This window comes from Microchirus variegatus, assembly GCF_963457635.1.
Source record: "Microchirus variegatus genome assembly, chromosome: 18".
NCBI classification, from domain to species: Eukaryota; Metazoa; Chordata; class Actinopteri; order Pleuronectiformes; family Soleidae; genus Microchirus; species Microchirus variegatus.
In genome coordinates, this window is record NC_139819.1 from 9,393,244 (window position 1) to 9,418,033 (window position 24,790).

The 24,790-nt window shown below is 40.8% G+C and overlaps 1 protein-coding gene across 1 annotated transcript; it reads right to left on the reverse strand.

Moving 5' to 3' along the window:
• Positions 1-229: 229 nt before the first annotated feature.
• On the reverse strand, positions 230-24,630 carry agtpbp1 (ATP/GTP binding carboxypeptidase 1). Its single transcript, XM_083905384.1, has 26 exons — positions 24,520-24,630; positions 22,044-22,102; positions 19,985-20,115; positions 17,658-17,725; positions 17,362-17,425; positions 16,682-16,828; positions 15,991-16,122; positions 15,787-15,880; positions 15,635-15,672; positions 15,251-15,459; positions 14,986-15,163; positions 14,068-14,168; positions 13,237-13,353; positions 12,346-13,124; positions 12,014-12,097; positions 11,770-11,859; positions 11,449-11,597; positions 11,267-11,354; positions 10,548-10,692; positions 10,193-10,343; positions 9,793-9,973; positions 9,551-9,680; positions 8,974-9,105; positions 8,186-8,362; positions 7,192-7,343; positions 230-3,043 (listed from the first exon to the last, which is right to left on the reverse strand). Exons 2-26 carry the CDS (start codon positions 22,073-22,075, stop codon positions 2,875-2,877), a joined length of 3,738 nt encoding a protein of 1,245 aa, XP_083761510.1. The 5' UTR covers positions 22,076-22,102; positions 24,520-24,630; the 3' UTR covers positions 230-2,874.
• Between the last annotated feature and the right edge of the window lie 160 nt (positions 24,631-24,790).

Here is a 24,790-nt window from a genome sequence, read left to right on the forward strand (position 1 = left end):
TGACATTTTACGCCTCGTTAGTCGGGGTTCAAATCCTTTGCCGTACTTTTAATTTCAGTGTGTAAGTGATCATGAAAAATTGTAAAAAAAACAAACACAAAACGTGTCCCAAGTTGCATCTGGAAGAGACTTTTACCATAATTTAGGAGAATATTCGTCATGACAAAAGTCCACAGCACCACAGTTTTACCACATTCATATTTTATTTGTCACGTCTTAGCGTCCGTCTTCTGCTTCTATACAGTCAGCCTAAAAACCTGTTGCTATTTCCACCTTCAAACAAACATGTAACAAAAAGAAGCCGACACAGGTTAAGACCAACACAGATACACTGTAACAGCACCCACAATGCTCATGTGGCTCCAGCATGTTTTTCATCATATATTCCACACAAAGAAGACACACACACAACAAAAATAAAACACCTCCCCAGGTTTGCAGGACGTTCATGAGTAAATCTTAAAAAAAAAAAGGGAAGTAACTGAAAAAGACTGAACAAAACAAGAAATGAAAGAGGTTTAGAGGGAAGAGGAGAAAGCAAAAATGATTGGGGAGAGTGAGGCAAGGGATAATCAAATTGAAAGAAGAAACACTGTGTAAGAGCATTAGCTGAGCTGAATAATGGAATAACTTAAACTCCTGTGTGCACACACACACACACACACACACACACACGCATACACTCACACACAGACACACAAAAATGCCTCATATACATACAGGTTACATCCCAGAGACAATCCGTAATAAATTACAAAATAAAAACAACAGGAAATAGCCATGCGTTAGCTGTACAATCGCAAAAGAAACTCAATTTAAAAAAAATAAAACGTGTCAACACAAAGCACCGTCTCTTTTTAAGCATCAGTCTCTCAGTAATTCACAAGCGTGTTCACACGAGGAAAGAACAAAAAGAAATTCCAGTTTGCAAAAAAAGGTGAAGTTTTCCTTCCGTTTGATTCCATCTAGCAAGTATAGTGTGTTTATTGAAAGTGCAAAAGGGTTTTTTTTTCTGCTCGTCACAAGCTCGTGTAAGTGTTGATCGCTGCTGCCTAACATGATAATACTGTCTATTATTATTTTTAAAATCAATGAAAACACCAACAGTGCGTGTGGATGTTCTAACATTCCACCTCAATCTTTTTTTTTTTTACGTCTGTGCGCAACAAAGAGACAAACGACCAGTGTTAGTTTGTGTGTGTTCGTAACAGCGAGTTTTGTCTTCATAAAGACAAAAGTACATTCTACATTTGAGTGACGTTTAAGAGTTTCAGGTTAAGATACAGCAAGGCAAACAGCTTGTAGGTTTATTGGACCAAGCAACACTAGTCGTCCAAAAGGTACGGGTTACAGAGAGGAGAGGAAGTGAGGGCAAGTGTCGTCACATGATCGGCGTAGGTTTATTTAAAGGTCCCATATGATGCAAAATCAACTTTTTAATCATTTCAATCCTTCTATTTGGGACTGGAGGCCCTATCAGTAGGCAAAGTGTCCGCACTCACTAGGACGACGCAAGTGCTAAATTCCTGATTTGTCTCGGTGAGCTCCGCTTTGTCCGTAAAGCATGCGAGAGTGCTGGCGAGGACAACGGTATCCGAAAACCATTGGCTCCACAGTGCAGCACAGAGTCCTACACAAACTTCCAGCCTCAGAGGATTTATCTGTCCAGTAGATACATGTTATGACGGCAATGTGCCTGCTAAAGCCTGCAAATGATCACTTTTCCAAAAACTAACTGCTGTTAGCTCCCAGTAGCCTCTGTGGCTGATGGCATTTCCTGTCCCTTAAGTTCCATTTTCCTTTTTTTTTTTTAAGGTGGACCTAAAGAGATACTACTAAACGGAGCGTTCTGAACAGGCAGCGTTTTGGCAGGGTGATACCAAAGCATGCTACAGACATGTTCATTAGGACACCAGGGAACTAGGTTAACTTGGAGAAATAGGGTATAATATGGAACCTTTAAATGCGTTTTAACCAGCGAAGGGTGGGCGGGGTTTGTTAGTTTGACCCTCTACCACATTTAGTCACGAATACCCTGACCTGTCAGCAAGGAACAAATGCTGAAATTAACACATGGAGAGTTAAAAACTAAAAAAAAAAATGCAGGATGAGTGGATCAGATTCTACCAAACACAGAGCAGCAGTTAAAGAGGGGTTTCAAAAACAGTATAGAAAGAAGCTGCTGGCTTCGTTATTACATGGTACGTGGTTATATGTGCTGCTGCTATAATGAGAGCAGTGAGAGCATAATGGTGTCTGAGGTTTAAGTCAACGAGGGTTAGAGCGGAGGTGAAAGGTGAGAACATTCGTTGAATTCCATCCTGAATCTTACCAAGGGCTTACTGTATGATGCGTTCCATTTGTAGTCGGGACTCGGACTTTCCCCCCCGGAAAAAAACGCTGCTACTTTCACCGTTAATAGCACCTCTGTCGTATTTGTTTCACAGTTAATCAGACGTACACATAGTCGTGTGTTAAATGTTAAACCATGGACATGGTGCTACGCTGTTTTTGTTCATGACTGGAATTGCCCAATGATGCCGAGGCCAGAGAACGGTTTGCATTTCTGACTTCTCAACTGGAACTCCCGATTTCCCAAGTTCCGATGTAAATGAAACGCAACATCATATAAGGCTGTTGGAGCGACGCGGCAAAATTAATCTACCTGGGAAACGAGGACCTGACACAGCGTGACATATGTGTCTATATAGATCGGTCAAGTATATATATCTACATTTATTCATCGGTCAAAATGACAAGTATAAACACATATTTAACTTGCGATGCTTTGATCGGAGTGGAGCTAACAGTCTGAGCAGTGAATGGATAAAAGCATGAGCTGTGTGAAGGTAGATGAGACCTCATCCGTCCGCATCAATCCCTGTGATTGGTGTCAGTGTCCGACAGGTGGTCGGGATTCTTGTGGACTTCGACGGCGTCCTCGTTCTCCGGCTCGGCGTCCTCGTCGTTGCTCTCCGCGCTGTAGTCGATGGCCTCCAGGAAGGACGGCTCGTCCTCCTCCATCACGTAGGTGGTGGGGCAGCTGGGAAGGTAAAAACAAAAGCAGGTGTCACCCTAAGCTGACACCGAGAAAAGTCACCATCTATAAACTGATTGTTTTTCAGAGCTTGAAGATAAATAATGACAATTTATGAATTGATGCATATTTAATATAAAATTTTTCTACACAAACACATGGCTTCATCTACACGCACTGTATAGAATAGAACCCTCACTCAGGTTCTCATGGAAAAAACAAACACCCATGAAAATGAAACTGAAGGGAGTTTCATGGTCCTTGAAAATGTGGCGTTGAAAAGCATAAAAACACAAAACAAAACATGGCATGGATCGGTAAATCTACCATTAGGCTCTAAAAACCTGTAGCTATTTCACACTGTGATGAAGTCATACAAGGGCTGATGGTCATGTACTGATTTATTTCAGAAAGTTGAAAAAGAAAATGTATTTTTGTCCGGTTAACTATTAGAAAATGTCGAAACAGATAATATTTGACAATGATTTGTTGATAATTACCTCTGCTGAGGAGGTTCATGCTTTCAGTGCTGCCTCTCTCGTCTTTTTGTCTGGATCATTTTCATGAAATCTTGGAGCTGCTATGACTGAGGGCGTGGATGGAGGAATTGTATTTTTCTCTTTTTAACAGTCTTAATGGAGTCACTCGGTCTTAATGGAGACATGTGCCGTCACTACAGCAGCTGAGAGCAGCCAGGGTCGCTGATGTATTTTTTTTTTCAGTCCGTTATCCTGAGATCACGGAATAATCAATAATTAACGAGGTAAATTAGCGCGTTATCTCGAGATAACAAGGCTCGCTTTCCCCGCAATGACGAGATAACAAAAATTAGAGGTTGTTCCCTCTTTATCAGATCGGCAGTCGTCGTTTAAGGAGAAGATGATCCCAAGCTGGGGCTTTATGACACGTTTCCACCGAGTGGAGCAGTTTGGTACGGTATATGGTACGTATGTTTTTCATGTTTACATTAGGAATAGTACGAGAATAATCAACCCAACCATTTCATTTTTCAGGACCTTCCCTTGGGGTATCATAGTAATGGTTACAGTACGGTAGTTCAATGTCGTTGTCGCAACGGTACAACGTCACACACAAAATACTGTAACGTCAAGCTACAGCACACACCGCGCCTACCAAGTAAATGTACTGTTCACAGTCGAAACTCAAGCCTGATCTAGTGCTTAACAGTTCCAAACAGTACCCGTACCGTACTAAACCCAACTGTACCAAGATGGAAACGCGGCTTTCCAGACGATCGGACTTCAGCGACCCTGCAGGACCATGGACAGCGCCAATGTCGTTGACATTTGCAACAGACTGTTACCCTGCGATAACGAATTGATTATTCTGTGATTGCGAGACTAAAGAAAACATAGCAGCGACCGTGGCCGCTCTCGGCTTCATTGTCAGAGCAGCCTCCAGTAAGAATAGTTGCACAAACATATTAAAAATGTTATTATAAAATCATAACAAAACACAATAAAAGAGGTTGCTAACAAACTGCGCTCGTGTACTAGGACTGGCAAGGCTGGTTTTTTTTCTGAGGGGCTTAATGGTTAAATGGTTGCTGGTTCTTTGAGGTTTTAGTGGCTTTAGTGGGTTTTTAATGGTGTTAATGGGCTGAAATGTGATCCCAGGGAGACAGTCGATCAGGGGGCTCAGACAATGATCTTCCAAGTTTACTAGTGTGTGAGTGCACTGGAGAGAGGGAGGCAGGGAGTGAGTGTGTGTGTGTGTGCGTCAGTATACGTACAGTAAATGTGTGTGCGTGATAATGTTTTTTGTGTAATGATGTGAATGGACAGCATACTCTCCAAATAAATAATGAGAGTTGTGAGTTGAGCCAACCATTACAGACCATTATAGGAAGACCAGTCTCTACTTTCTTTGAGCTCCATTTTTACACTGAATCCCACTGAAGGACCGCTTTACAGTGTATATAATTGCATTAAAAGCACAATGAAACCTCCACATCTCCAAACATTCACATACAACATGCCAAAATAGATCTTTACACTCGGACAAAAGCACACCAGTGCCGGTATCCGCCCTTTAACGCACGCCGAGACACCCAGTTATCTGCAGACGCCTCCCAATGGCAACGATATTGTTGTGATGACCTATTAAACGGTAAGTGGTACCATACCAAGCCCCGCGCATCAACCCGTAAACCTGGGATGAGAGAGCAACCAATCCCAAAGGACGCTCAAACACACACACTTTGGGACTCCCTTAATGATCAGACGCATAAATGATGGATGAATATATCAATATGAGAGTAGAGAAGGTTTGTAAGAGAGAGAGAAACACTGCCAGACACACAGAGAAAGAGACATAAGTATTAAGTGGTCTTGAGTACGAGGCCGTTCTTCCAAATGTACTGCGTTAACAAATCTTTGGAGGGGAGAACGCCCAACAGCTTATGATGACCTTGGTGGTCACAAGTCAAGTTTGGCTAAGTTTAGTAATTTATTTCGAATGTTGAAGTGAGACACAGTCTAATCTGTGTGTTATTTCATATTTCTGAAGAGTGAACTTCACTGGTGATTTGATTTCTTTTAGATGAAGAAGAGTAATGTGCCGTCTTACTACTGTCTTTGAGTGAGCCTGGCTCATTTATACTCTGGTTTGGGGCTTTTTAGCTTAATTAAGAGCTAAAGAAGCATTGGTTTATCTACAGTACCTGATATTTTATGACTTTGTCTGTAATTTCATCAAATACACTGTCTGGCAAAGTACTTCATGATTTCAACTGGGTTACAATAAGCATGTTTCAAATAAGGCATCAGCAGGTGTGTATTCCTTTTAACAAACAGAGAAAAGAAGCATATCCTGACACTGGAGCAACTAGAAGCTGGAATCATTATTCCATGATAAATACAAACTTGTTTATTTTCTTCCAGATAACCAGACATATAGAGCTTTTCAGCATGAAGTGAGTGAGCATCGGTAGAAATAATAGGGCACACTCGATGTTGTTCTTTCTGCACCCTGTTATTGATTATGCTGATAAAAGAGCATTAAGCTGCAAGTTGTACAGAGCTCGATGAAGGTCCAACCGCAGACGACTGTACAGACTAGAGAGGCAGTTCGTTTACGTGTTCCGTGTGCTTTTCAGTTACACTGAATCGCCGGCGGCGGCTCGATGTCCTGAAAAACTCTAACTGAAGAAATTTGCTATTTACTTTTTTGGAGAAAAGAAATCACGCTTTACTGACAATTCTACACACCCATTATTCTCCTCTCATTTACTCCACTTTTCATTACATTCATCATTAACAACATTTCAATACTGCTTACGGGCCTTCATTTGTTTGACTGTCACACTGTTGAGTGTCAGTGCCATGGGGGACGTGAGAGGCACTAACGATGTTTGGTATATAACAAAAACAACAGTCAGTCACCATTTTAATATTTTCCAGGTACAATTTGAGCTACAGAAACCGCGTTTAAATCTCATATATGTATGAACGGTTGCATGAGGATAACACAGTAGTTGTATTATTCAAAAATACTGAGATTGTGTCTTATGTATAGTTTTAGCTTACTCATAAAATGACATTTCTGTCTTTTAAAGCAACCCTGATTGCCTGTGAATCGTCTCACCACATCTGCATGCATGAGCTAATACTGCCACTTTTAATTCAAAATGTGATTATTTAGTTTAACAGAGGATGGAGTTAATATTTGAACAGAAATGACTTGTAGAATTCAAAATGGGCACTCCAGAACTCATAAGTAAGGCCTGTGGTTTTCATTATTGTCCTCAAAGGACAATTACCACACTAAAGCATCCGCGGAAACTGTGTGCCAAAGTAACCGTTTGCCACCTACTACAAGGCCGTTAGTTGACTTTGCAACTGCTGCTGCTTTAAAGTACAACAACAAATTGGGAGGATTCACCCCCATCACCGCAGATAAACGGACCAATGTCAAGTATCCAACCTCTTCTCCCTGTCTCATTTTACACACTCAGCATTAGCAGGCTGCTTGCCAGAAGCTTGTAAATATGCCACCACGAAGAGATAACAAGATTTATACTCAAGGTTGTGTGGAGAGGTGGATTAGAGGGTGCGCAAAACAAATGTATACAATTTTTGGGAAAATATGAAACGGGATTCATTTGAGATGTACAGTGCTTGAGCATCGCTTACCTGACAACTTTGGTCTGCATCCCAATAATGTCGCTCTCCAGATCCAGCAAGTGCTGGTGGTTACGGAGCCCGGTCAGCCTCTTCAGTCTCAACAAGGCCACGCAGAACTGAGCTCCCATCTCCTCCAGCTCTCTGGTGCCGATCTGAAGACCCTGGAGATAAGATGCACGTGCACATCAGAGAGATGTTATATGCAGTTATATCCAAGGTTAAACAGCAGCCTACTTTAACATGTCAGAGCTGTAGTTACTTTTTATTGCTGCTGCTGTGTCAGTGTCCACCTTCAAACAGCCCAATTTTCAATGCTAGAAAACCCTCACTACAGAAACTTCTCACAGGGAAACAGGATCATAAATTTCAGCTGCATCAAGGACACATCCAGACAGACATGCACACATACATACAGCTCTAACAAAGTCTGCACAGCTTTATTCAATCATACAGGTACTGTGTGGTCTCTGACTCTTGGACCCCACTAAAAGTGAACAATAAAGCACAGACACACACATGCACGCAAACGTTCACGTTCCCTTTTTCTTTCAGCCAAACTCTAAACTCGGTGGCCTGGCCAGAGACCACAGTTCAGAGCATATTAGTTCCTGCACATCTGGACAAACACTTTTACAAAGAGCAGCGGGGGTGCAAATCGGGGCCAAAATGGCATCCAAGGACTACTGTTGGCTAGGTGTTGAAACTGGGATAATTCATTGGGGAAGAAACTCTTTGGGATGGAAAGTCAAGTCAGAGAAGAAGGGGAGGTAATCAGGTTAAAGGGGAAAGGGGAGAAAAGACAGAGATGAAGCAAGGAATAAAGAAAAGACTGCAGTGCCATCTGCTGGACACTTGGGTGATTTATGGACAGCCTTAAAAAGCAAATATTCTCTTTCTACACATGATTTCATATTCATAGTCATTCAAAAATAAAATTAAGCTCTACAAAAAGGTAGAAGTTTGTATCCAACTGTTTACAATGAGCAGACAAAAACACACTTACCTTATATTTACCCTGGTCACAACCACAGAGTGTGCTCTCCATAGTGTAACTGCGTTGCACTCCTATCTCTCTCCATACAACTACACGGGCAGTCGACTCTTTAGTGCGCTCCACAACAAAACTGCAACTCGCCATGCTGAAGGCCGGGGCAATCTGAGACAGGATCTTAGGAAGAGCCTAAAAAAACCATAGATGTAAAATGTAAAAAAAAAAAAAAAAAAAGCCTGAATGATTGTGTGTTCATTTATAGAAAAGGACAAATATCTTTGTAAAATTTAAGGGGAAATACTAAAGATGAGCATGTTTGTAAAATAAATGTTTGCGGGTTACAGGCAATCTTGGAACCCATCTGCTAAGCCGTCTGGTGACAAATTAGCCTTGGGCTTTCAGTGTAGACAGCAGATATATGGGCCAAGACTTTTGTTTACCATTCTTCTTCTTCTTATGCTCTGCTTGACTAGTAATGTGAGAATGAAGATGCAAGACATACGACTAAATTTCCCGCCAGATTTGTTTTTGCTTTTCTGTATTAAAAGCTAGCTACATATGATTACAGTTAAATTAAAAAAACACATTACTGATAGCCAATTCATTTCAATCCATCACCTCTTTTTCTCTCCACATGGACTGTGTGCATGTGGGCAACCATAGACAGCTCAAATGTGATTAAACTAGAAATAGAACCGATTCTGCATATTCAGAACATGCAGAATATGTTTATAGGTGTTACAGATTATGTTACAAGCACAGATGTGTGTGTGTGTGTGTGTGTGTGTGTGTGTTCTCACCCTGTATCCAAGGTCCTCCTGAAGGTCGCTGGATGTAGCAGTGATATTGGAGTGCCAGACGGTCTCCTTCACGCTGCAGCCGTACATAAAAACGTTTTTCTTTCTGGAATGACCGTGGTAGTCACAGAACACCTGCCCGAGTTCATCCACGTGTGCACACACACACACGCCGATGCATACATTGAAGGGAAGCAGAAAGAGACGGGACTGAAATCAGAATGCACTGCATATTGTGTTGTATATTCCTCATGTCTCCTTTTCTAAACTGCTGTAGTTTACTCAAATATGTAAAATGTTCTTAAATAAGGATGATATATTATAAATACATTTGATGTGCTAGGTCTGGAGGGACACCTTCAATAACTCAAATGTCAATTTTAATAAAAGGGCCAACATACACACTTGTTTAGCTCCACTTATGTCTTAATGTTGAGATACATCCGTACGGATGTGAAATTTAGTGGCCGTGCAGCTTAAGAGACTGAGCAGCTGAACAGGAGGGATGGCACCACCATTTACAACTGTGCACTTCCCAAAGGAAACATTATTATTTAGCTAAACTAATTTGAGGTCATACCAGTGGTGCCCTTTGTATGTGTACAAGGTACTGCAGCAGACTCTTAGTGTGGTAGATGGTAGGGTGGAGCTCAGGATTGGGGTTCTGCCACTGGCGATTCAAATCCTCTCCGCTAAGAGAACAGCGATGACTGCAGCGGAAAAGAGACAGTATAACACAAGAAGAGAATAAATCAACAGTCCTTCAATCTTAATATTCATACAGCTGTAACTTATACCAGACTAGAACATTACTTTACTGACTTTCCATTTACAACTCCATCAGGGTTGAGCATGGGGACTATCTTGAAGATGTAGGCCTCTCTCAGGCTGGCTGCCAGTGGGCTGGTGCCCATCAAGAACTCCAGTGTGCCCTTCATTACCCAGCTGGCATTGGTCTCTCCAGGGTGCACTCTGGCAGACAGGAAGATTATTGGACGGTTCCCTGGAGAGCGAGACAGGATGAGAGTGCACCTCAATCACAAATAGAGGAAGATGGAATAAAACAAGTTCTTTAATTTATAACACTTCAGAGCAGAGGCACAGCATAAACAAACTAAACTCGACAGCAGGAGGAACTGTTTGGAAAAGTAACAAAGGTCAACAAACCAAATCTTCAATCAATCAAGTGTACAGATGAAGAGATTTACACTGGTTCACTTACTAAACTGACAGATGTGATCATTTGAGTTGGACTCTGGCATGGCAGTGATGGTTAGAAGGGGGCAGCTGTTTCCTCCCAAGGTTTCACACAGGACGTCTTGTCTCAGGTAAATCTGAGGGGTTCGCAGGTCTTCCAGTTTGGACAGGTGCATCTGAGGATGACAGTGACCAAACATTCAAATAAGATTATCTCCAACTTCATCCCTCCTGGGCACTAAATGTAAATAACGATAATGATAGAAAAGAGAGCACAACTCAAATAAAATGTTAGAAATGGACAATGAGGACAAGAGGAGAAGACTGTGAGTGCTCTAACGTCCTCTAGATTACAACAAATAACAGGATTGTAATAGTACCTTAAGAGTGGAGTATGTATATGGGTAATGGTAGGCAAAGTAGCAGACGTCATCCTTGTGGCTGAAAGTTGTGCTGAAGGTCATTGAATAGTACGACTTTCCTTTCTGACCACCAGCTGCAACAGAGCTCCTTGCAAAATGATTCCTATGGAAAACGCGGAATCAGGACACATCGCACTCAGACACTGTATCAGATATGCTTGTACACATACTGTAAAAACTGCAATTCAATTACCTCGATTGCATATTCAATGTTAGGTTTTTAGTGTCACCGAGGTCTGTATTTGTATTAAAAATTGTGCTTCTTTCTAATATCCGGCCCTCGTAATGTAAAATTGGAATCAAAAACAGATTTGACATTACGGGGCAGAATCACATTAGACTTTATATCATCATACATGTTTAAACTTTTTATGTGGGGAACGTGCAGAAAGGCTGCGTCATCATTCCTTTCCCGAACAGACAATCACAGTGTAATACTGCCTCACAATAATTCTGTCAGGGTTGCGAGCCACATCGCAGTTGAGAGTGTTTTATAGCGATATAAAATGTAAAAAGATACGAGGCATTTAATTCAGTATCGTATAATAGGTGCTGAATGGACCATTTGTATGCTGCTTTGCATGCAGCATACAAATGGGGTATTTTTTTTACCCAAAGTAAGCCTTAACACTTCTAACAAAGGTAGTTTTTGCCTCTTTTCGTTTGAAAGAACCTACTTGTAGTAACAGATGTCTGCTCCTGTTCTGACCCAGCGAGGCCTGCCACTGATGGCCTCCTGCACAGAGTACATTAGCGGTTGCATACCTACACACACACGGTCAAAGGTCAGAGGTCAACACAGTATAATGTCATTTTTATGGAGAATTGTTTTCTGACTGGGCGTTGACGAGCATCTCACCATAGTTGAACTGGCTGTTCGACTTCTCACAGTTGATGATGTTGAAGCGGTACGTTGTTCCGACGCGCATGCCGCTCACCTCAAAGTAGAACCACTGGTGGTAGTGATTACTGTTGATATCTGAATTTAGCATCAGGTCATACTCATATCTGGAGGGGTACAAGATGTAAACACAGCTATAGTGAGAACTACAGAGACTGTGACAACTAAAGAATTTTGTTTTTATTCAAAACGTACACACTACAATGTTAAATAAATGCATGCAACACATACAGTATATATATATATGTTTATGCAGTTCATGCTGCAGTACATACTTACTTTCTAACCTGAACTGCCTTCCTGAGATTCCCACACTCAAACTGAGAGTTGAACTTAAGTGATTCGCCTTCATCTTCAATCACGGGACAACTGAAACGTGAGGAGGAACAAATGATACTTTTGAGAAGTCATTACGCCAATCGATATAAGGATGATAAATTGAGCTAACGTGAAGAGCAGCGCTCTACAGCTCCATTTACCCTGAGTGATGTTTGGGTTAGCGGACCCTGTGAGACAAACTTACCTTAACATGTCCAGGTCATAAACTACTTTATCCAGGATATCATTAGGATGAATCAACCTCTCGATGTCCTGGAATATCTTACACCTGTAGGTTTAGAGGCCACACAAATATTAATTGTTGATTTGAATTAAAATGCAACATCTTAACTGCAGCTACCAGATTGCAAAGCCAAATTCACTACAGTGAAGAACATACTGTATACTGTATATGTGTCTTCATATGTCTGGGGGCTTTTAAACTTTATTTGACTCACCTAATTTTAATGTTTTTCTTTATCTTTACCTATTTTCTTTTTTTTATAGATAATGACCAATGCTATTAAATCATCTCACCTCTGTACACCGTAGACTCTCTCCCAAAGGGGCTCTCTAAAGGTTGGTGCAACATGACCAAAGTAGTCTGGATATGCGACTTCAGCATAACGAGGTACAGAGTGCGTTCCCTTCACCATTTCCACGTACAGGTCAGGGTCATGCAGTGAGAGGAGCAATGCCGTGTCCGGCACCTCCAGAACTGCTCCTTCCCCTCCTTCATCCTCGGCACCCTCTGAACCACAATCTGAACCCCAGTTACTGCCACCTCCTCCGGAACGGCGCGTCACAATACCTTCTAAGAGCAGAGGAGACTGTATGAGTCTTGTGGAATTGACTGGAGACTCTGCTTGTTTGCCTCCCTTTATTCCATCTTCTTCATTTAGAGCCCCCTCCTCTTCTAGAGAGACACACTCTAACACACGTGCTAGCTCCTGTTCTATCATCTGCCCTTGAGAAGAAGGCTTAGCGAATGAAGACAAGGTCGCATCTCCATCTGTGGAAGGAATGTGGGACTCTGTTTTTTTGTCTTGGTCCTTGGCGAGGTGGACGTCGTCCAGTTTTAGAGGCGTTTGCGATGCAGGGGGAGGAGGAGCGGAAGCAGAGGGAGGCAGCTGAGTGTGTTGTTCTTTGGTATTATTGCAGAGCCCCTGAGAGGTTGGAATGGGGGTGTGTTTTGGGGACAGGGCTTGAGCTGTGGGCACTATGATTGGCCAAGAGGATCGACCTGAGGCTGATGATGAGAAGGATGGCGATGAAGCTGTAGTAGAGGCACTCTTTGAGCATTCAAAGTTATACCCCTGTAGGAACAGATATAATATATATGTAAGGCTTTTCCCCAACTGGCCATGTTGCATAAAATATTAATTCAATTATTGCAGGTAAATCTTAACACAAAAAAAGAAAACAGACCTGAAAGTCTTCAGATAGCTCCAGGAAGAACCTCTCATAGACTCTCAACTCCTCAAAAGAACGACCAGGACTCTTTTGGGGATGTAGTTTGTCGATGTCTGTCTCTATATCATCATTCTGGTTGTCAGACACAAAGAGAAAAAACAAGTTTGCTATACATATATAATTTGGCCCACTGCTCAAGTCTTGTTTCTCAATTATGATTTTGAGATGAAGGAATCAAGTAACAAAGAACTGTAGTGACAGCAATTAAAAAAAATAAAAAATAATTTGTGCAGACACTGATGAATAACTTAATTTCAAGTATAATGTTATAATGTTGTAACTTGGTGATTACTTTGTAATGTTTAAAAGTTCAAGGTCCATCTCACAGTATGAAGGGACAGAGCAAAAGTCTGATTTCATTAGACATCAGACATGGTGGACATGCCTGACATAGTGAAAGTGTTTGGCACTGGCTTGTGAGGTCATTGGGTTATGACTGCCCTCTGCTGGATTTTCAAAGGAGTGCGACTCGTATACACAACTGGGTCAACTTTAACAAAAACCCAAATCTTTCAGAAATTCTGCCCTCTAATGAGACAATCTGTAGAAATTAAAAGTTTCATTGAGTATTAAATGATTAACTAAATCACAAATTACTGGGATTTTAAGCCAATTGCCTTTTTACAACTACAATACATCAATCCACTGTGAATTTTCAATCACAATGTGAAAGCAATTAAAGACGTCATGGACATAAATCACTCTGCGCTGTCTCTATAACACCACGATGAAGCAGCAGCGACAAGATATGGAGCTCATGCTCTCCTGTGGATATGCGAGTATTACCGTGGTGCAGTGATTTTTCTCATCCTCCTCATTCTCGCTGTCGTTTTCTGAGTCTGCCTCCGCCTCCTCGTTGTCATCACTGTCATCTACAACATCGTCCACTGGGTCCATAACACAAAAACAGACAAAAAAAAATTGTCAGGTCAATAACAATTTATTTACCGTAGTATTTTTATATTTCGACATTTGTGTAGGGCTGGCACATGGCCAGAACAGCAGACCTTAGATGATATTGGTCACAGGGTCTCATTTGACGGGAATAAAGGAAAATGTTAACAAAGATTTGAGCAGCCATGATCAAGCAATGAGTGAGAGGCAGTGAATAAAGAGGAACTGTTGAGTATTTTGCAGAGCTCATAGTCTTACACAGTTCTCCATGTGACACCTTGTTTGGGAACAGCAGCACAATGATATATGTCATGTCTCAAGCTCAAACTCAAACAGTTATTGTGTCGCTGTTACCCAATTAGATATTTTGGAATTATGCCATAAGCCATTTTCTGTCAGATTTGGGACAATAAAAAGTATGATTTCAGTAAACCAACTAATGAATTTATCATCAAAAATAAAATAAGTTTTGTATGAGACTATTTTTTTATATTTCATGTAAAGTGAATGAGACAACAGTTGTGAGTGGCTCCATGTTGTCTGATGGGAGTTGTATCTTATGTACGTTTTACCCTTCTTTAAAAGGGCTTGTTGAAATTGTTCTTCATGTTGTTCCTGTAAGGCACATTGTGTGCAGCAGTGTCCTTATTGTTGAAATTACACTTTACTGATACGCCCTAATTAAAGGTGAATGTGTCTGTACTGTATAATTAACAATGTTAGGCATGTGTATACTAGTGTGTGAAAGATGAGGCACACACTAGCAAACTGTGTGTGTGTGTGTTGCTGAAGTTGCCTGTGTGTTCTTACCTCCAGCAGGCTGGCTGTACAGTTGCGCCACAGGTCCTACAACAGGAATTTGTGGCAACTGGTACTGGAAGGCCGACTTGATGGTGGGTAGAGGCAGACGGTTCTTGGGGAAACACTTCCTCATGATGAGACTGGATACATTCACCAGAGGATCCAGAGTCCGCACTGGGAGACATTCCTGGGGATATTATCACACAGAAAAATAGTCATTGTATGTAGGGTTCTTACAGTGTGTGGCGCATTTGTACATCATATTCTCACTCACAACGGATGAGTTGTAGAGGATTCTCATGCCATCGGCTTCTATGAACGCTCTTCTGCCCAGCTTGATATTGGTGATGTTTCTGATGCACACCAGAAACCCCTTGCGAATCAGCATATGGCGATGTCGTGTGTCATTCCGATGCCAATCCAGGTACAGAGAAAGCAAGACAGGCACATGTTTGCCGTCCACTGCACGACGGGCATTCGTTTCTGCAAGGGGAAGTGGGAGAAGAAGGACAAATCATTGACGGAAGCTAAAAGTGATAAAGATAAATACGAGTAGTTATTGAAAGGATTAATGGTGCGTATACAGCATAGACCCAAACACAAATCAAAGATCACCACTGACAGCTCAAACGTCAATACTACGAAGTAAATGACTTACTGGATTTGAGCAGTGCTCCCAGTGCATCCAGAGCTACTCTGTTGGTTTAGAAACAGAGGAAAATTGGTCCAGCGAGGTAAAAATCTATGGATGTCACTCATGTGTTAATGATATTCATGCTTTGAGATTCATCAACAGAGACAGATACTCACTTGAGCAGGGTGGTGTTCTTCTTATGGTATGGTGCAACAATCTTAATCATGAGCTCCACCACACCATTCTTGCCCAGTGAAATAGCGTTCACCACTGTACATAAAGAAATGCATAAATTGTGCAAAATCAGGCAAAGGTAGAAACAGGAGAGGAGCAACAAGGAGCATCTTAAGAAATGTATCATAAAGACTAAAATGACTCACAGTTGGTAGCGTAAACCCTGAGGACCTGCAGGCATGGCATGAGCAGTTTGGTATTCTGTAGTTTCTGTTTCATTAAGTTGACAGTGACAGTCAGAGCTCCACTCAAACGTGCCTTCACTCCAAACTTTCTGTCTGAACACAGGGGGCTGGCCATGTCAGTGTATACAAAATAATCACACACTTTATCTAACAGTTTGTTTCAAACTATTCTACTGACGTGGTGTCAATAACACAGAGAAGAGGACTATTCGCAAGGATATGAACAAAGGTAAGTTGACTTCCATATATTTTTGGAATCCAAATCATTCTAGGTGCCATATGAATACTGTCAAAATTATATATTTTTTTACAGTGAAATGCACAAAAATAGTATTCTGAGAATGATACCACAAATACACAATCACTATCCTCCAAACCATTACCCCAAAGGTTTTGCAAACGCTTCATGAGGAATGAAAATCATTTAAAATGCTTGTTGAACTCCAAATACTCAAAGTACTTTTGTGAGCGATACAAAAAAAGGTTTTACTTATTCCTAAGAAAACTCTACAAGGCACCAGCATAGATTAGGCTTCATCTGACATAATTGTGATTTAGATAGAAGACACAATTAAACTCAATTAGAGGGTCAACAAAAAAAAACTTGTGCTTGTACATAATGTTAACTATTAAGAAGTGTCATTAAGCATACCTTTTGGGCCAACCTTGGCCAGCAGTGAATGCAGCTGTAACATGAGTTCCTCACTGGGTGACAACTCCTTACTGGCAATGACCAGTATCTGGAATAATATTCCTGTTCCTCCTTTAGACACAAATACTGCTACCCTGCGACCTCTGCCTGATTGAAAAAAAATAACAAGCAATGCAACAACATTATTTCAGTCAGACAACTCACATTTGAATGTTAAACTGTTTATTGCATCAGAATACAAATGGTTATGTTTGGCGTACAGGCCCCGACTTAATTACTCCCCACACATTTTACATTGGCATATCGGGAAGTGATCAACAAACACCTTAAAGCCCTGTGGAACCTGCAGGTGGATGCTGGGTTTTAATGCATGACCAGCAATACTGGTACAGAGTAGCAGTAGCACTGACGAGCAGAGGGAGTTTTTTTATGAACATCAAAATGCAGCTCAAGTTGACTGCCTGAATTAGCCCTCAGGTGTGCTTCATTTGTGATCAACTTAAATTATGGTGGAATTAAAAAAACATAGAAGATACTTTGAATATAAAACATCCATCCATCCATTATCTACCGCTTCATCCTCCACCAGAGGGTCGCAGGGGGTGCTGTGCCCATCACAGCTGTGATAGGCGAGGTGATATAAAACATAATGGAGTAAAAAAAAACAATTAACAACTCACCCACAGTAAGCAGCTCACTGAGAATGGACAGGATGTTCAGGGTGGTCTGGACATCCTGCGTGTTCTGTCAGTCACAAACAGTGTCCTTGTTAAAATGACATACAGCTTTCAGTAGAGCAAATTGCAGAATATGGTGCAATGATTTCTTCGTCATCCCCAAAAGAGACAAATGTAAAAACCAGGAGGAGAGCCTCCTGCAGCTGGGGTATACACTTTTTACGATCTGATCGTTTCACACTTTCATAATCTGCAAATGTTGCAAAGTACAAGTGAGGTGAGTAGGTGAATGAGCTGACCTCTAATGAGGTCAGGATGACCTCCATGCCGCTGCAGCCTTTAGACATCACCTCTTTTCCACTCTTCTCTGCAATACAAACAAGGTCAAATTATCAAACAAGTTCAGAAATATCAAGGGCATATTCCAAGTAAAACAAGCTTGGTCTTAAACATAACAGATGTGTGTTGAAAGACATGTCGCAATGTTAAATAGGATCATCTTGGAATGTGTCAGCTGGTCTGATTTAACTGATAGTTAAAAAAAAGGACTGCTGTATTTCACAAACTACAGCTCTGATATCAGATTGTGTCAAATGATAGCTGTTGCGCACATGAACTTTACCATGTTCATCTTAGAAAACAAGACGTCAAGTAGGTAATGAGGTCTTCTTCCACACTTTTATTTAGACTCTTTCCTTTCACCACCTTCCCACCTCTTTAAACCTCATCCCTGCCCAGTAATTTGTGAGCTGACAGACTCCTGACCTTTTTGAAGCAGCTGCAGTGAGAGGTCCTGTCCTGAGACAAATGCAAACTCACAAATCACAAATTAATGGGTAAATGATCAGATACTAAGTATCTTTTAAGTTATACCTCCCCCTGGAACATACCTGGTGGGCAGCTTGGCAGTATCTCCTGAAGCAGTACTCCATTTCATAATAGTTCTCAAAGTTCTGGATGACATGTTTCCAGGTTCACTGCAAAGTTTTACAGGCCTGCTGTGAATCCAAATGACTGCACTGGTATCTCTCTGTCCATCTAAGGCTGGAAATAAAACTGTTCAACTTCTCCAAGTCTTTCCAAATGTGAACAAACACTGAGCTTGGGTGGGTCACTATAACCCTAATACTTTCCCTTGCATGCAACCACTAAGCCAACTACCACAAGTGGAGAGCTAACAAAGGTACAGCCAAGACACCTCACTCCTCATGTGTCCTCTCTTGTCAACGTTTTCTGAATCAGCAGGAGGGGGGAAAGAAGAGCTGCCAAACTCTCAAATGAAAACACGGACTGATTTTTTTGGACAGCAAACGGAGGGATAAACGAGGACATTAATTCTCCGAGTTGAAATTCGAAGGAATCAAACCATAACTATTGCAGTCTGAGAGATTTCTGTATTATCTGCATTTTTTCTGATATGTTCACACAACATCCTACACTCCACTAAGCACCCTGAACCTGAGACAAGAGTACAGCAAAGTCCTGATGGTGTATAGTTACCATGAATGGGGTCACAGACCCCCCGCTTCCCCAAACCAATGTCACACTGATACACTTTTCAAGTTGAGGTTGCAACCAGGGCGTGACAGTCAGCCAAGCAGGACATGAGAGAGCTGATATATGATGATTGTCAGGCTCACAGACAGGAGTTAATCCACTAAGGGCATCAATTTTACTTTAAAGAGGCATAAAGAGACCTATTATTGTGAGAGGGGACACAAAACCCAAAAAAATGACAGGAAAGAATTAGTCCAAAGACATACCCTCTTAAGAATATGCTGCTGCTCTATCACACCGACGTTAGACAGCATTTCTAGATCGGAAACTGAAGTTTGTGTCCGTAGAGAAAATCTGTATTTTTTTTTTTTACATAATGGCACACAGCAGTTGTTGAACCACTGCTGGAACTGGTAAATGTTAGCACTAATATTTGAATTGTGGTTTCATTAAGGTAGAAACTAATTAAGTTTAAGGTTAGGGACAAGGTCTTCTTTAGACTGTCCAAATGAACGAGGTCGAACAGCATCTTTTGAGGAACAAAAAAAAAATCTATAAACTGCAGGAATGGGGAAATTTTTTGAGCGTGAGGGCAATTTTGCTGGACCCCACTTTCTATCACACCTTAACCCTTTAAGATACACACCAAGAAAAAAGCAAAGGAAAAATTATTTCTTTGCATTTTTTATTATTTTCTGATTTTATGATAACAATAAGGACAATCAATATATATATATATATCTTTTTTTTAATTAGACGCTACAGTATTACAGATACAGGCCTCTACAACGGTTGAAACGTCTGTTCATAATAAACCTGGTTTGCATAATTCAAGTACAACATTCAGAACAAGTCACATTAAGTGTTAGTGAGTTCAGCTTGATGCATTTTTCAATGAGATATAGTTACTTAAAGTGTGGTCGACCAAATGGTTGAGTAGTACCTTGAAGGGTTAAAAGGGCTGTTAATGGACTTAAAAGACTTGGTTTTAGGGTTAGGTTAAGGTTTAGGGTGCAGCATTAAGTAGTGGTGGTAAAGGTTCAGGTAAGGGGCTAGAGAATGCATTATATCCATCATAGTCCTCACTAAGAATGCTGTAGGGTCTGGGTTAGAATGTGTGTGCTCTCACCCTGTGTCTGTATGAGATGCAGTATCTTTGCGGTGATCTGTCGAGATGTATCAACATCCTTAACCATGGCCTCTCCAGTCATCCTCTCCAGTTGACCCAGAAGCATCAGTATCCTGGAGTTACTGGGTACACTAGAAAAGCATACTCAGTTTTACCACTGGAAAGAATATATTTAACAGGATAACTTGATTTAATAATGGCCTCCTTTAGACAGAAAGAAAACATTGTGTATTCAAATGCATCTGAAAAGATCAGAGATCGGTGTGAGTGACATACAGCACTATGCTGCACGATGCTTTAAATGTCTTACTTACTTGCTCAAGTGAGTAAGATAGGAAATATATTTTCTTCAACAACAAAATAGCCCTTTTGGCATTTCAGAAATGAAATAGCACCTGAAAAACACATTTCTTAACCTACTGGCATCAATGCAATATAAATAAATTCTGAAGTCCTGGGATTAAGAATGGTGTGCCACAAGGTTCAATTCTAGGCCCATTGTTATTTATTCTGCGTATAAAGTCTTTGTACCACAGTTGACATATGCAAAGCACATTTTTGCAAAGCAAAGCACATGGTGGTTTGACACTGCTTGTTCCACAGATGACGAGTACGCCATGTCAAACCTTCAGTGTGCATCAGACTGTGTGCAAAAAGCCTAAAGACTAAAGTTATTATCTGTACCTCTTAATCTATATTTATTTGCCTTTTTGACATATGTTTAGTTGTTTTTAATGTTGTAATACCTTGCCTGAATGTACATTCAGGGCATTGCAGTAAAAAAAAAGCTTGATGCTCAGTCCATTTCCCTGAACAAATAATGGTCATACAAACCTCACCAGTATGATTTGGACATTCCTGACTAGGGGCACCAAATGCACCAATGATGTTGGTACTGTTCTGCAGTGTGTGAAAATCCAGTTATTCTGGAAAGACATGGTCAACCTGGTCTCATTATATTGGGGACCTCCCTTGAGGTGAAGCTATGTGAAAGCATTGTTGAAAAAGAAAAGATGGGAGATAGTGTCATGTCTTGCCTTGGAGCAATGCACTATTGTATTCAGAGGCAAATTAAACGCATTTAAGAGAATGAGACAGAAGTATTTGCCTCAAATAAATAGATATTTTATTATTGTTATGACTGTTGTTGTTGCTATTTTTAAGTTTGTTGTTTTTTCCCCTGAATGTTATATTTTTGGGGGTTGCGAACTGATAAACATTACTGTGTGTCTATTCTTGGCAATGCCAAAAACAATGTTAAACATGTTTGCACTCCACGTTTAACATAGTTTATATGGTTAAGAACTCTGATCACTTCATTTTAATAGAGCTGACGGTTGAGGTTGTTTCCTTGTGCGTCGACATTTCTGGATTCCTGACCCATTCTCCACTCATGATCTCAGCTCAGTGGTGCTCACATGGAAACATAGGGTTAGAAGTCAGTTGTTGGTTCAGCAACAGCAAACATGGGATAGCAAATCAAAACTCTGTGATTGTACCCAGTGGAGCAAAGTTTCTCATGTCCTTATAAAGACAAGAGGGAACGACAGAGAGAATGATTGTGTGTGTGCGCCAGAGACAACAAGGGGAAACACTACAGAAATGGAAAGGCTGTTAAAGAAGGGAGAATAAAGTAAGGAAAATATATCAAATGTGAAATACAGCCTGAAAATGCACACTGCACAAGACATACAGATTAAGAAAACAAAATAAGAGATGAACAAATACATCATTATGGTTCTAAAGAGAATCCACACACTCCTGATCCCTCACTCGATCAATAAAATACACATTTGATTTCATATAACACAGGTGAAGAAAGACAACAAACCATACAGAAAGTTCTATTGCAAAGAAAGTTAAACATTAAAATGGTACAAGTGCAGAATCTAAGCAGGGGGACCAAAGGTAAGAGGCATTGACATAGATGATATGGGAGCAGACGGTTGTGACAGAGGAGCTTTCACACAGACACATAACACAGCTTTTGCGTATACTAGGTGTTTGTGTACACAGATGGGAGTGTATTGGTTTGCATTGGAAGAGCAAAGTAACTCACCCTTTTTCTGTGGCCATTCTTGGTTTGTTCATTTTTACCAACTCAACATTTCATGTCGTCTGCAAAAGAAAGAAAATCATTTAAGATTTAAAATAGATGTAGCAAATCAAACGTAAACTTAACAAATTGAACTCCATGTGGCAAACTCAGGCTACAATATGACAATAAATGTAAAGTAATTTCTTGGTCTGTCCATATATATGTTCATCCTGTAATAAATGAGAAACCTGTATGGTATCTGCCACCTTCCACCACTAACACACTTTATATGGTGATTAATGTGTCTCCACAACATACTTTTAACTATTGGTTTACAATTTTGTTTTTCAGGTTAAGGTTTGGGATAAGGCTTTCGTTCAGGCTGTCCAATAAAGTCAACACAGAGTCCTTGAAAGGAAAGCTATGGAGTGTTCACTTCTGTTGTTGTTGATCAGTGTGGCACACTGACATTTGTATATGCTAAAGACTATAAAACAAATATTACATCTGGATCTGGACAGAGCCACAACCAGAACTGACAGACTTGGATAAAAATGTTAATGATTAATTTGCTTACTTTAAAACTTTAATGCGACTGCAAGTAGCCACTTCTGCATCTGTTAAAGTTGCACTTTTACATCTGGCACCTGCACAGTGTTCAAAAGCCCCCACGGACATGCCCGGTGCCATTGGTGTCAGTGGGGAGACTGAAAAGGTGGTTGGGCTTGGCTAGGACAACTGGCCACGAGTTCCTCATGCACAGTCTTCATTTGAGAGACCTGTCATCTAACCTGTTATAACCCTGATAACTCTGACTAACATTATATGGAGACATAAAATTATGCACATGCAAATACTCTCGACATGCTCCCTTTCAATTCTGTGCCTCTGATCTAGAAAGAATCCTTTGAAGTGAAACGGTATGAAGCATCAAGGAGAATACGGCGGAGAGAATGTATTAATTAACTGCATTTTATATAAGTGTATATTTATTAAGTTTAGAGTCATCTAGAGTAAGTTAAAGTCTTCACAGTCCTAGGAGGGTGGATGGAAGAAAATTGACTTGGAAGACCCATGAAGATCAAGTAAATATTAAATATCAAAAGGTGAATAACATTCTCCAAAGCGTCTCCGGTCACAAGTGATTTTCCTGGCAATCATAAGGTATGGGACACGGTACAAGACCCTTAGAATCTGCCCCAGCCTTACTTGATGACATGGGAGAATCCCCTCTAAAATCCAGAGGACGCAAACATGTCTGAGCTCGGTTGAGTGGCCTCAAGCACAAATCTACTGCAAAAGGCCCATTGGAAGAGTGCTCGGAGTTGGATGATACAAAGAAAAATCTCATTTCTTTCTTTCTACATAAGGCAGCTTAGCTTACACAATTTGTTGGGCTGGAGCAGTACACAGTAATTGGATCTGCCTGGTACCTGGTCCCATTCTGGTTTTGAAAGAGGGCTTGGCTATTCTTGAAGATAAATGGAATTTAACAAGTATACAAATCTACAGTAAGTCAGACAAGAATGTTTTCAGATTTTTACAAATGGGTCTAAGGATCGAGAATCTGGACAGGCTGGCTTTGGCGTGTTTGCTGCTAAATTTCAGATCAGACAGAGGCTTTGCATATCAGATCACTTATTTGTAAGACAGCCAGTAGATGTGACTGCAGCTGTTCTGATAGCATTAAGGGATGGGAAATCAAGGACCCAGCCTGACCTGATCGAAATCTTGTGTTGACTATTTAGGCTTGATAAAATGCATTGTAATAGAAAGGAAATTAAATGTCTGGTAAATGGCTAACTACATGCAATCAATGAAAAAACAAAGAGAAGGGGACCCCAAACATTTCCAGTCATTCCTATTGAGTTACACTGTTCTCTTAGAAAGTTTCGACTTTAACATTGAGGTACATTTTTGGTAATATCTATAATATTTTTGTTACATTAGATCATTGTTTTAAATGTGCACATAGAAAGATGTGTGTACTTTTTGGAACATTTTTCGAGCTCCCCCTTGTGACAATTTAAAATCAAAAACTTGGACTATGTTTTTTACAATTTACTTTTCAAGTCATTTGCAACAAAATATTGACGATTTTGCCCTTTCACAATCAACCCCATAGCTGCAACTCACCGCGATCAATGCCCCCCCTTTATCGCGGTGCGCGATAACATCGTATCTCGTCTCATCTCTTGGCTGAGCAGCTGTGATAACAGAAACCCACGGGATATGCGGGTTAGGTGAGCAGCTGCCTGTGTTTTAGCAAGCTTTACAACTACGCAATGCAGTTTTACAAAATGCACCGTTTGCCTGAGGCTGGTACGCCGCTGCACCTGCTGGGCGAATCACTCATTAACGACCGCCTGTCTGCACCAGCAGGCTAGCTAAAGGAATTATGTAGCACACAGTCATTTTACACAAACAGCATACAGGCAACGTTAGCTAACTCGATATACACGCGTATAATGTTGACAGAGACAAGGGTTTTACGTACCTGCATGGAAGATTAACTGTTATCGCGTTCAGGGCGGTCCTGTATCCGAGATAAGAGGGACTGTTTCTGTTTGAGAGCAGCCTGAAACGCCCTGGTGATGTTGTGGTGGTGACTGTCAGACAGAGGGGGCTGTCTTACGTGATTACGCTATACTACGTCTTTGTAGTCAGGACGAGGCTGGGAAGCTTCAAAACGAGACAAGCGCGACATTACATTGACCAAAATGTAACTCTGATGTAATAAATATAATAATGTGTATATATAATATGAT

What these genes read in the sequence shown, in the direction of transcription:
- agtpbp1 (XM_083905384.1), bottom strand. Translation starts at nt 22,075, where the DNA reads ATGAACAAACCAAGAATGGCCACAGAAAAAGG. An exon ending in GCATCTCATACAGACACAGG is followed by an intron (nt 17,726 to 19,984) that starts GTGAGAGCACAC and finishes TTTGTATTGCAG; the next exon opens with AGAAGAGTGGAAAAGAGGTG. An exon ending in AGCTATCTGAAGACTTTCAG is followed by an intron (nt 13,125 to 13,236) that starts GTCTGTTTTCTT and finishes CTGTTCCTACAG; the next exon opens with GGGTATAACTTTGAATGCTC.